The sequence below is a fragment of the Miscanthus floridulus genome, chromosome 2 (genome assembly GCF_019320115.1).
Source record: "Miscanthus floridulus cultivar M001 chromosome 2, ASM1932011v1, whole genome shotgun sequence".
NCBI classification, from domain to species: Eukaryota; Viridiplantae; Streptophyta; class Magnoliopsida; order Poales; family Poaceae; genus Miscanthus; species Miscanthus floridulus.
In genome coordinates, this window is record NC_089581.1 from 27,257,953 (window position 1) to 27,270,044 (window position 12,092).

The 12,092-nt window shown below is 51.1% G+C and overlaps 1 protein-coding gene across 4 annotated transcripts; it reads left to right on the plus strand.

Annotated features, from left to right (window-relative positions):
• Positions 1-727: 727 nt before the first annotated feature.
• LOC136538290 (B3 domain-containing protein Os03g0620400-like) lies at positions 728-10,325 on the plus strand. 4 transcript variants are annotated; one of them, XM_066530274.1, is made up of 6 exons: positions 728-992; positions 7,431-7,558; positions 7,908-8,364; positions 8,534-8,751; positions 9,037-9,696; positions 9,800-10,325. In XM_066530274.1, the coding sequence occupies exons 2-6, from the start codon at positions 7,436-7,438 to the stop codon at positions 10,046-10,048; spliced, it is 1,707 nt and encodes a 568-aa protein (XP_066386371.1). In that variant the 5' UTR covers positions 728-992; positions 7,431-7,435; the 3' UTR covers positions 10,049-10,325. The 4 variants fall into 4 exon arrangements, with proteins under 4 accessions (XP_066386371.1, XP_066386375.1, XP_066386372.1 ...); XM_066530278.1 differs by having other exon boundaries at positions 8,576-8,751; XM_066530275.1 differs by lacking the exon at positions 728-992 and adding an exon at positions 1,178-1,305.
• The last annotated feature ends 1,767 nt before the right edge of the window (positions 10,326-12,092 follow it).

The following is a 12,092-nucleotide window of genomic DNA, read 5'->3' on the forward strand; positions in this document are numbered from 1 at the left end:
ACCGCTGTTAAATATAAATATTTCTCTTTTAAGAAAATTGATGGCTCTGATTTAATTATGCGATGCCTTAACTCCTAGAGTGTGTGCAAGATCTAAGATACAAATATACTCCATCCATCCTAAATTACTTGATCTTATAGAATTCAAATTTTATTCTAAAATACGACATTCTCACTTTCCAACATACTTTTCTTTTTTTTTTCTCGTACACATTTTTCTTTTCCCAATATCTTTCTCTCCTTACATGTCCTCCCATATTAATTTTCCCTTGCATTGCGGCCTCCCATATTAACTACCGTAAGTAATTTTCGGTCTTCAGTTCCCCCTCATCTCTTCTATCTATCTACAATTAAAACATAATATACGGATTGTAAACGTTACCCGGCAGCACCAAAATCACCCTGCGATTCATGACAACCCGGTGTATAAAGGAAATTTTCCGCGACCTCTCCCACGTAAAGAAAAAAAATCGCGTGAAAAAAAAAATGCTGGCAGAAAAATCACACGGGAAAAAATTATTCCCACACGTGAATGGAAGGCAAGCGCCAATCTGGGAGTCAAAGGAAGTAACGGAATCACTAAGAATTAGGAAGTAAAGGAAATAATGACGGCCATTACGGAAGTGGAAGGAGAGGAAAAATAGGAAGAAAAGAAAAGAAAGGCCACGCCAAGGGACGCTACGGGAGAAAAAAAAAGGGAAATCCCTTCATCGGCAGCACAACTCCCGGCTGCCGTCTTGGCCACTGCCCCACAGATCCTACTATCGTGCTTCTTACCCAGGTCGCGTTTGTTGAGGCCTGCTAGCTGGCGCGTCCGAATCTGCAACAAGAGCGGCGGCGCAGATCTGATTCGTGGTCATCCTGGAGGCTCGCATGGCACTTGTTGTCTTCCAGTGACGAGCGTTCCTCTTTCGCTCCATATCGCACGGCCAGATCGACGCCCAGACGGATTTCGGTAGTGGCCGGACGACAACGTGGAAGCAGCAAGTGACGGTCAGTTTCTCCTCACACCGTCATGCGTGCTTTGTTTGATCTTGGCCGGTGCTTGGTTAGATCTTTGTTCGATTCATTTTTTAGCTTTTGATTTGACATGATCAAGCACTTGGCCGCTCCATTACAATACAACTGATCACCGAACTCTCACCAGTCGACCACACATAGAACGCACGCGTGGGAGTTCATCAAACGCTTTCGACTTCTGGCCTCCTGTCTATCTTTTGTCTCCACATAATAGATAGAAATGCAACTATGAAGCTGCGATCCTAGCCAGTGTGAGGAATGTTTGCAAAGCTTGGTTGATACTTAGGTATTGCTCTGCACCATTCATTTGACATTTCATTTCCTCGGGTTGTGGGGATATATAACAAATGTTAAAATTCGGTGCTCATCTCTTGTGTTGTATCTTGGGACTGCTAGTTGCCAGGAAAGCAAATCATGACATCTTCTGCAGGATTCCTATCCGTTCTTCAGTGAAAAGTACATTCTAGTGTTGGGGGGGGGGGGGGGGGGGGGGCGGAGAACACTCGATTCGATTGTTCTCCGTTCATCTTCCTCCTCGCCCCCGCTATTGCTGCGCTAGGGTTTTATCAGAGCTCTGGCGAAACCCTAGCGTGGCTGCGGCGGCCTCCTTCTTTCTCTCCCCCTCCTCCTTCCGTGGCGAGCTCCGGTCATGAGCGCCCCCACCTCTGCTGCTGCCAGGACCTGAAGGCAGCCCTCCCACCGCCTGGCCAGCCTACCTCCCCCGAGCTCCTATGGCCGGCCTGCCTCCCCCGCCTCAGATTTGAAGAAGAAAACAAATCGAGTGTTGAGAGGGAAAGAAACACTCGAGTGCGAGATAGCATTACCGAAAAAATCTCATATACATAGTAGTAGTGCTAAACTGCAATATAAGTTTATGCTGAACATTCATTTTGTCATCTTTTATCTTTCTTTCTGGGCTCCGCCCTTGTTGTGCGTAAAGCATATATCCTAAGTTAAGGGTGTTGGCCCACAGGATCACCGGCTCAGGTGAGTCGACCACTCACCAGTCTTGCCGACCACGACAAACGTTGTCCGACCACACACTATGGCTAGAGGTAGAAGAAGTGAGGGAGAACAGAACATACACACACAATAGAGACACCAGCGCTGACCGGAGCTCTGTATAGGAGATGGCAAATCTGAACTCACTTTACTGAGTTGCAGTGGCAAACTATATATACAACTCTATCTATCTAGTCCTAGTACAGCTACCATGCTGCTACAGTGCTAGATGAGATATCAAGGCTGACTCTAGCGCCTACCCCTGCTGTGGCTATAGTGCGGCAGGTGAGCCGTTCGGCGCCTGCCCCTGCAGCGGCTACAGTACCACAGCAGGGTACCTTTTCGGCGCCGCCTTCCCCTACCGTGTGTTCACATAAGAGAGCAGTAGATTATCTAACAATTCTTCTCCTAATCCTACTGCTAACCTTTGAACCCTCTCCATGTCGATCATCTCCTTCAGCTCCGTGAGCCGAAGACGGCCGAGCGGCTTGGTGAGAACGTCCGTGAGTTACTGACCAGTTTCGACGAACTCAATGATGATCTGCCCTCCATCGACAGTCCCTGAGGAAGTGGTACTTTACGTCGATGTGCTTGCTCCGGTCGTGGAGAACCGGATTCTTCGCGAGGGCAATGATGGGCTGGTTGTCCACCATCAGTGCTAGTGGGTGTGCTTCCACACCGGGCAGCTCGCCCAGCAGCCGGCGCAGCCACACAACTTGGCACACCGCTGTGGCTGCCGCTACGTACTCTGCCTCACACGTAGATAGCGCCACCACCTTCTGTTTCAGCGATAGCCATGTGATCGGAGCCGACCCGAGGAAGACGAGCATGCCAAAGGTGCTCCGCCGTCCATCGATGTCTCCTGCCATGTCTGTGTCGCTGAACACAGTGAGCTGCAGCCTACTTCCGTCGGTTTTAGGAAAGACGATCCCCTGATCTACCGTTCCCTTGATGTAGCTCAGTAGCCACTTCACTGTAGCCTAGTGATCCTCTCTGGGATCCTCCATGAAGCAGCTGACGTAGCCCACGGTGAACGCAATGTCTGGCCTCGTATGGACTAGGTAGCGCAGACCATCAACGATGCTCTGGTAGAGTGTTGCATCCACCTTCGCCGCGGTACTGGCCTTCGTCAGCTTTAGCCGCTCCTCCATCGGAGTCAATTATGGATTGCACTCCGCCATGCCGCTTCGCTCTAACAGCTTTGAGGCATACGCGCTCTGACCGAGCATGAGTGCCTCTTTCCCCTGTCTCACCTCGATGCCGAGGTAGTAGGAGAGCGCCCCGAGATTGCTCATTCGAAAACGAGCCGCCATCTTGCTCTTGAAGCTATTGATGTCCTCCGCACACGCACCGGTGACGATCAAGTCATCCACATACACGCCGACGACGAGCTCCTCCTTCCCCATCGCCATGTGTAGAGCGTGTGCTCGGTTGCGCACCTCGTGAACCCAAGCTCGCCCAGCGTGGCGTCAAACTTGGCATTCCATGCTCGTGGGGCCTGCCGCAGCCCGTAGAGCGCCTTGCGCTATCGGAGCACCCTGTGCTCCGCTCCCTTGATGGCAAAACCCAGAGGTTGTCCGACGAAGACCGTCTCTGCCAACTCGCCGTTGAGGAAGGCCAATTTTACGTCCAAATGATGGACGTGCCAGTCCTTCGCTGCTGCCAAGGCTAGTAGCAAACGGACAGACTTCATGCGCGCTACTGGCGTAAAGACTTCCTCAAAGTCGATGCTCTCGCGCTGGACAAAGCCTCAGGCGATGAGTCACGCCTTGTGCTTGACAATGGCGCTGTGCTCATCCCGCTTAACCTTGTACACCCACTTCAGGCCGATCGGACGACATCCTGGAAGTGGATCGATCAGCTCCCAAGTCTCATTTTCCTCGATCGCCTTCATCTCCTCTAGCATCGCCTGTTGCCAATCTCCATCGCGCTCAACCAGCGAGAACGTGGGTGGTTCCTCTGCACTGACGAGCAGTAGCTCTGGGTCATTGAGCAGTCGACCCGCCAGGCCTGATGGCCCTATGCTGCCAATGATGTCATCCAGCCTACAGAACCGCACCTCCTCACTGTCGTGGAAGGCATCCACAAACTCAGTGATGTCACTTGGAGGTGAGGCAAACTCGATCAGTGTTGATGGAGTTTCCTGTTCCGCCGTAGTGATCGGCACATCACCTGGAGTGCTCGGCACCCTGGATGCAGTGCTCAGCACTACTCCTGAACCGCTCGTCACCACTCCTACAATGGTCTACGCCCCTCCCGGAGTGCTCAGCACCTGTCTTGCAGTGGTCGGCACCAATGCAAGACCCCTCGGCTCCGCTACGGGAGTGTTCGACACCTGTCCTGGAGTGCTCGGCACCTCCCCAGGAGTGCTCGGCTCTGTCGCTAGAGTGCTCGGCACCCCTCCTGAAGTGCTCGGCACCCCTTCCCCAACGTCTCCACCATCATGGATGACCAAGTGCTATACGATGAAGGTGCCGGTGAAGCCGCCAGCTTCCCCTGTGCTCGGATTGTTCCAGTCCTAGGCCGCCTTCTCATCGAACACTACGTCGCATGAGACAAGCACCTTGTCTCCATGTGGGTCATAGAGCCGATACGCCTTGTTACCCTCCGCGTAGCCCAGGAACACCATCGGTGTGCTCCTGCCCTCCAGCTTGGTTAGGACCGGCTTCGTCTTCTAACATGGCCGATGCAGCCGAATGTCCGGAGGAAGGACACGCTCGGCTTATGTCCATGCCAAGCCTCGAACGGCATCTTGCCCTTTAGGGCCTTGGTGGGAGCGCGGTTGAGGATGAACACCGTCGTGGTCACCGCCTCACCCTAGAACCTTGCCGGTATGCCCTTGGCCTTCATCATGGATCGAGCCATGCCAACCATCGTCTGGTCCCATCGCTCCACCACGCCATTCTGCTATGGCGAGTATGGCGCAGTGTGGTGTTGCACCACACCCTGATCCATGTAGTACGCAACGAACTCCACCAAAGTGAATTCACCGCCGCGATCAGTTCTCAGCACGCGAAGCTTCTTGCCGCTCTTGACCTCCGCACGCATCTTGAACTTCTTGATCGCTGCTGCCGCTTCGTTCTTGCTCGTCAGGAGTTGCGGCCACATGTAGCGGCTGCAATTATCCACGAGCAGGAGAAAGTACCACCGACCACCGTTTGTGGCTGGCGTGATTGGCCCACAGAGATCGTCGTGGACGAGCTCGAGAGCGTCCACCGCGCAATACTTGGCCGCCTTTAGGAACGACAGCCTCCTCTGCTTCCTGGCCACGCAGCTATCACACAGCTCGCCTCCATGCTCGATGTGGGGTAGCCCTCAGACCATCTTCTCCAGCCGACCAAGTGCGTCAAAGCTGAGATGTTCGAATCGGGCATGCCATAGCCACGGTTCCTCGGTGTTCCTTGCTGTCAAGCATACCGGCTGCTCCACCTTCAAGTCGAGCAGGTACAACTGGTTCTGGGACCTCTTTACCTTGGCAAGAAGTCGTTGCTCCCGATCTCTGATCTTGAGGACTCCATCCTTGATCAGTACCTTACTACCGCGCTCATCCAGCTGGCCAATGCCGATGATACTTGAACGCAGCTGCGGGATGTAATATACATCCGTTAGCGCGTAGTGCTCGCTGTTCTAGCACCTAAAGATGATGGTGACGTGCCCTTGGATTGCCACCCTTGAGATGTCACCGAACTTCACCGTGCCGGTCACATCGTCGTCGAGCTCGAAGAAGGCTGCCGTGGAGCCCGTCATGTGGTTGCTAGCACCGGAGTTTAGATACCACCGCTGCTCCTACTCATCGCCCACACATCCGAGGTGGACTTGGGCGCGCGGTTCGTCGAGGTTGACAGCCTTCAGGGTCTTCCTAGGCCCTTTCACCAGCATCACCTCTCCCTTCTCCTCGGCCTCGGCGTTGTGCAGTGCACAGAACATCGCCATCAGGATAGTGGCCTCATCATCATCGTCAGCTTGTGCTAGATGAGCCTCAGCCTTCTTCCCCTGCTTATGATTTGGGCACTCCCTTGCCCAATGGCCCATCTTTCCACAGCACCGACAAGCATTGGGGTCGACCTGCTTCTTCATCTCCGAAGAAGCCTTGCCGCAGCGCTTGCAATCGCCACCGTGGCTGGAGAAGGCTACCCCGGAGTTCCTCCGAGCAGCCCACCCCTCCTCTGTCAATAGCAGTTTGCCACTATCCTTCATTGCCGTCGCCTGCTCCAGGCGCTCGTCCACCGTCCACAGACGGCCTGTCACATCCTCAATGGTGAGGGTGGACAAGTCCAGCATCGTCTCTATAGAGAGAGCGATCTGGATGTACTTTGCCGGCACAGAGTGGAGGTACTTGGAGACCGCCTCCTCTTCGTCGATGGTGACGTCGTAGCTCTTTAGCTTGCTGATGAGCGTCTGCAGGCGGAGGGAGAAATCCTCCACCGATTCACCATCCTTGAACTTGAGGTTGTCATACTCCTGCTTCAGAAGCTATGCCATCGCCTTCTTTGTGCGGTTGGAACCGACGCGCATCGCCGTAATAGCCTCCCACGTCTCCTTAGCATAGCTTTTCGCCCCCAACGGCTCCCTGTACTCCGTCGGTACAACAGCGAGGATAGATTCCAACGCTGGCATGTCATCTTCTTCATTGTCGGTGCCCTTGTCAACAGCATTCCAGAGTCGTCGGGCTCTAAGCTTGACCATCATGGTCACCGACCACTCTTCATAGTTGGTGCGAGTCAGCGTCGGCCAACTGGTGCCATTGACCTCCCGCACCATGCGAACAATGACCTCCTGTCGTGGTTGCGCAGCCACAATAGTGCCTATGCTGTCGCCCATCTCCAAACCGTCCATCATCGCTAGCGGTTAGTCCGGCGATGGCACTTGTATGGCTCTGATACCACTTGTTGGCCCACAGGATCAACGGCTCAGGTGAGTCGACCACTCACCAGTCTTGTCGACCACGACAAACGTTGTCCGACCACACACTATGGCTCGAGGTAGAAAAAGTGAGGGGGGACAGAGCATACACACATAGCAGAGACACCAGCGTTGGCCGGAGCTCTGTATAGGAGATGGCAAATCTGAACTCACTTTACTGAGTTGCAGTGGCAAACTATATATACAACTCTATCCATATAGTCCTAGTACAGCTGCCATGCTGCTACAGTGACTAGATGAGATAGCAGGGCTGACTTTAGCGCCTGCCCCTGCTGTGGCTACAGTGCGGCAGGTGAGCCGTTCGGCGCCTGCCCCTCCAGCGGCTACAGTACCACAGCAGGGTACTTTTTCGGCGCCGCCTTCCCCTGTCGTGTGTTCACACAAATCTTCTCTCCTGTTCTAACTTGAATGTGGTGTCGCCAAGTTATACTGAATATTTGTTCATTTGTTGACTCTAATTTCTATCTGACATCCTGCAAATTGCAGTGAACATGGCTGGACAAGGCTCCCAGGTGAAGAAATCTTGTGCTTGTTGCGAAAGTTACATGGATCATTTGCGTGGAAAGATGACGTCTTTCCTCATGCTCATGTCTGCTAGTTATAGGCACAGCATGGTGAGTCTTCCTATAAGTTTAATATCTTTGCCCTGATGCATTTTCATTATCTACCATGTTTCATTTGGAGATAGATTTCAATCTTCGTAGTAGTATATAGTTGCCTACCCTTTCCATAAATTTCACTGAATCTGTGTGCTACACAGAACTGAAAGATTCTAGAACCATACATCGTGATTAATTGAGCAAGTGAAATCAATAACATTCCTGAATTTCAAACCTACTTTTCATCAGTGAATTGCAAAACAATGCAACAGAAAACATAATTAGACAACGCTTGCTCTCTGATGCTTGGATTGCTCTGTATAAAGATATATACATTATATTTGTTTCACTGTTCTTGGTGCAGATAATGCCTGCCAGGTTCATGAACCAATTTGGAGGAGAGATCTCGGAGAGCATCGACATCGAATCCCCTGACGGTAGTGTTTATGTTGTCAAGGGCACCAAGTACATGAACAAGATGCTCCCCCAGTGTGGATGGAAAGCATTTGTCGATGCCCATCGCATAGAGGAGAATGACTCGTTGCTGTTCCAGCACATTGAGAAGACCCGTTTTAAGGTTCTGATAATCGATCCTGATGGATGTGAGAAAGTATTTCCCTGCGATGGGATCAGAATCAGTTCTAGTAACATCCAAGAACGAGACACAGATTGTGTTGATGTTTCAGATAGGTCCCATGACCGTGCCGACAAATCATCAAGAGTTCGGAAAAGAGTCTCTAGCTGTCAGAGGGATTGTCCAAGTCAACGTAGAAAAGCTGCAAGGATTACCACAACATCAGCCTCTTCGTCTGAGGAATCAGGTTATTATGTTATAATAATTGTTGGCTGCCTTATACCTGCATGAAGATATTTTCTTTTTGTTAAATATGCCTGTGTGCAATGAGCTTTGGTTTGATTTATCTAAAAGGTCTTTTTATTTGTTTGTTTGTTTTTTCCTAGCGGCTTTTAGTAATTATTAGTTATGTACAGGACCAGATTCTGAGAGCACTGCTGAATATGAATGCTCTTCAGGTTTTGATGTTGATCCTAAGACAAATGCGGCACCTGATTATGTCTTATCATGTATGACTATTCTATCTGAAGAACAAGAGGAGGAAGTAGATGGACTTATCAAGGAAATCCTGCCTGAAACTACTGTATTTGTGGCTGTCATGAAACCAAGCAATGTCAAACGATACTCTAGTCTCGTAAGCTGCGCTCTTCTCTTTTGTCAATTTTTTTAAAGAGAATAAACTCTGCTTTTAAGAAAGCAACATACGGTACAATACTGGGATTACCAGTTTGAAAAGCAGAACACAAAGAAGCCTAGGAACACTGAATTCTTCTCTTTTGTCAATTAAAAACTGGTCTTCTCTTTTGTTGGTCAGAACTAACCGAGCTGTTCTAACTTTATGTACGAGCTTTTCTAATTTAGTCCTGCGCATTGCAGTCATATTTATTTGCTGATCCATCCCATTCCCATCTGGAATCAGGTAATTCCTCACCGCTATGCAGCCACGCACTTCCCACACACAAGTCAAGTGGTGACGCTTCAGCGGCCAGGCAAGAACAAGAAGTGGCATACCAAGCTTCAGGTTAGGAAAGACAGAGTTTCCCACGTGTTCAGTGGGCCTTGGTCAAACTTCGTGCAAGACAACCATTTGCAGGAAGGCGACATCTGCATCTTTCAGCCATTGAAGACTGCTGGCATAAGGTTCACTATGATGGTTCATCTGATTCGTCAGTCAAAGGTTGGTGCATTACATGAACATGGAAACAGTCCTAGTCCAGGATCAGGAGGAGGAACAAGCTCCAGCAGAGGAAGAACAACGAGGGCAAAGGCAAACGAGCCTAAGATTGTGCACTCAGGTGAAGGCAGCAGAGCAAAGGCGAAGGTGACACCGGTAGCGCGTGTTAAGGAGGAACACGCCGATCAGGCGCCTTCACCTTGTAATTGTCATTTGACTGATGATGAGTCAGGCGATTCTGGTAGACCTTCTAAACCAGGTCTCTACATTCTGGCATCCCATGCTCATTTGGGTGATGAGCAGAGGAAGAAAGTGGAAGACGTAGTTGGCAGCATCAAGTCTCAAGTTCCCATTTACGTGGCAGTGATGAACAAGTCCAATGTTGCTTCCACCGGCTGCGTCTTAGTAAGCAGCTCAAAAACCCTTTATTTCTCCGGTGCCAATTTCAGTTACTACAATACTTATTAACATAATAACATTGTATATATATATGTATATCATGGAACAGTACTTTGGCAAACAATATGCCAGCAAGCACCTTCCATACGGGGAGCACACCGTGACGCTCGTGAGGAACGGCAAGAGCTCGGCATGGAAGGTGAAGATGCATGCGCAGATGTTCAGTAAAGGCTGGCGTGGCTTTGTCCGCGACAACCGCCTCAAACTCGACGATATCTGCCTCTTCGAGCTGACCAAGGACGACATCAAGATGCTTACAATGACGGTCTACATCATTCGCTATGTCAACCATTGTTAGTTTAGTTTCTACGTACCTGGTTCGATCGAGCATAGGATGATAGGATGCTGGGCTTTGCAGAACTTCCTGCTGGTAGTAGCTACTTCGTGTTGCCTTCGCTGTGAAATAAGAAAAGGACGAACCTTAATTTGAAGATGCACTGAACAACCTTTGGATCTGTAGGTCTCTTCAGAGATTTCAGGCTAAACTTTTACTTTCAAAAAAATAATTCAGGTTAAACTTCAACCTCCAAGGTCCCACGTTGCATGCTGTATTATGTCACCCTGGTTTGATGGCACCGTCCAACAATAAAGATATCTGTCAAACAACAAATGAAGACCGATTTGATGGAACACGTGGAGTTTGGGGAAAACTCTAGTATCACTTTATTGCTTGTCTTGATATATATACATATTATTGTGCTGGGCTTAATACACAAATATGGCCCGACACTCCCTCTAAAAATGAGTGATAGATATGTATCATTCGCTTCTTCCTTTATGCTAAATTATATTATTCAGTATGTCTAGCGCCCGGATGTCCGGAGGGGGCTAGCGTCCGGACGGGACACCTGTCGTGCCTGCTTCATGTGGAAGTCCGTGCCACTCCGTGTCCCGTGGCCGCAACGTGTCTCGAGCCACGCACTGTGGCCCACGCACGCTTCATGTCCCACGCTGCTTCGTGTCCCGCACCCGCACAGTGGCGACCCCTCTACACCCACACGCATATAGACGGGCCTAGCAGTTGCAGTAGGTCACTGCAACATACGTATGAAACACTTGCAACATATGTATGAAACACTAGGGAAATACGTGTGTAGCCATTGCAGAACATATGCAACATCCAGTTAAAACACTTCCAACATATGTGTGAAAATCTATGCAACATCCGGATGAAACATTTCCAAACATATGCGTGAAACATATACAACACCCAGATAAAACACGTGCAACATATGCTGGAACATCTGAAACATTTGGAGCAATACACTTGCAACATACGTGTATAGCCACTACAATATATGCAACATCCACATAAAACACTTACAGCTTGCAACATGGAAACACTTGCTGCAACATAAGACTAAAAACAGATGAAAAATTTGGAACATACTCTTTCAACATGTGCAATATCTCAATATACTTTTGCAACATCCGTATGAAGCACTTGTAACATACCTCTAAAACATTTGAAACAATTGAAGCATTTAGTTGCAACATATGTGCTTTCAGCGCAGTGCAACATCTACTTGCTGCTCGGGAGAATGGAGACTCGTCGGCGTGTGGAGTTCGCTAGAGGCGGCGGCGGCCCAGCGACGGCAGTTGCACGACGTGGAAGGGAGACATCGGCCACGCGACGCGATGGGAGGCATCGGCCTCGCGACGCGGCTGAGAGGCAGCGGCTGCATGACTGGGAGAGGGCAGCAGCACGCTAGGCCTGGCAGGGCCTGCGGCCGAGCGCGTCGTGTCGGCAGGCCCTGCGGCCGAGCGCTGCACCTCGAAAGCGGCTCACTGGCCTAGCATCGACGCACACGAGCGGCTGCCGTTGGGGCTCGCCTGCCTCCACGCCGCTGCGAGCTCGCCTCTGCTCGAACCACGTGCCGCGGAGCTCTCCTGCCTCCACGCCATCGCCCGGTGGCTCGCTGGTCTCGCTTTGTCATGCATGAGCGACTACCGCTGGGGCTCGCCTGCCTCCACGCCGACGCGAGCTCGCCTCTGCGCAGACCGCATGTCGTTGGGGCTTTCTTGCCTCTGCGCCACCACGCTGTGGCTCACCGGCACGACGCAGACCATCGGTGCTCGCTGCTCTGTGTTGGATGCGCACAAGTGAGCATATTGGGCAGAGAGAAAAGAGGGGCAAGGAAGCGAACAAATTGGATAGGAATGAGTGGATGAGCAGAGCGCTGCGCTCGGAGGCAGCAGACGAGCGAATAGGAGCGATAGGAACGAGCGGAGCGCGTGCCGTGGAGCTCTCCTGCCCCCACACCATCACCCACGTGGCTCGCTGACCTCGCTTCGTCGTGCACGAGCGATTGCCGCCAGGGCTCGCCTACCTCCGCATCGAC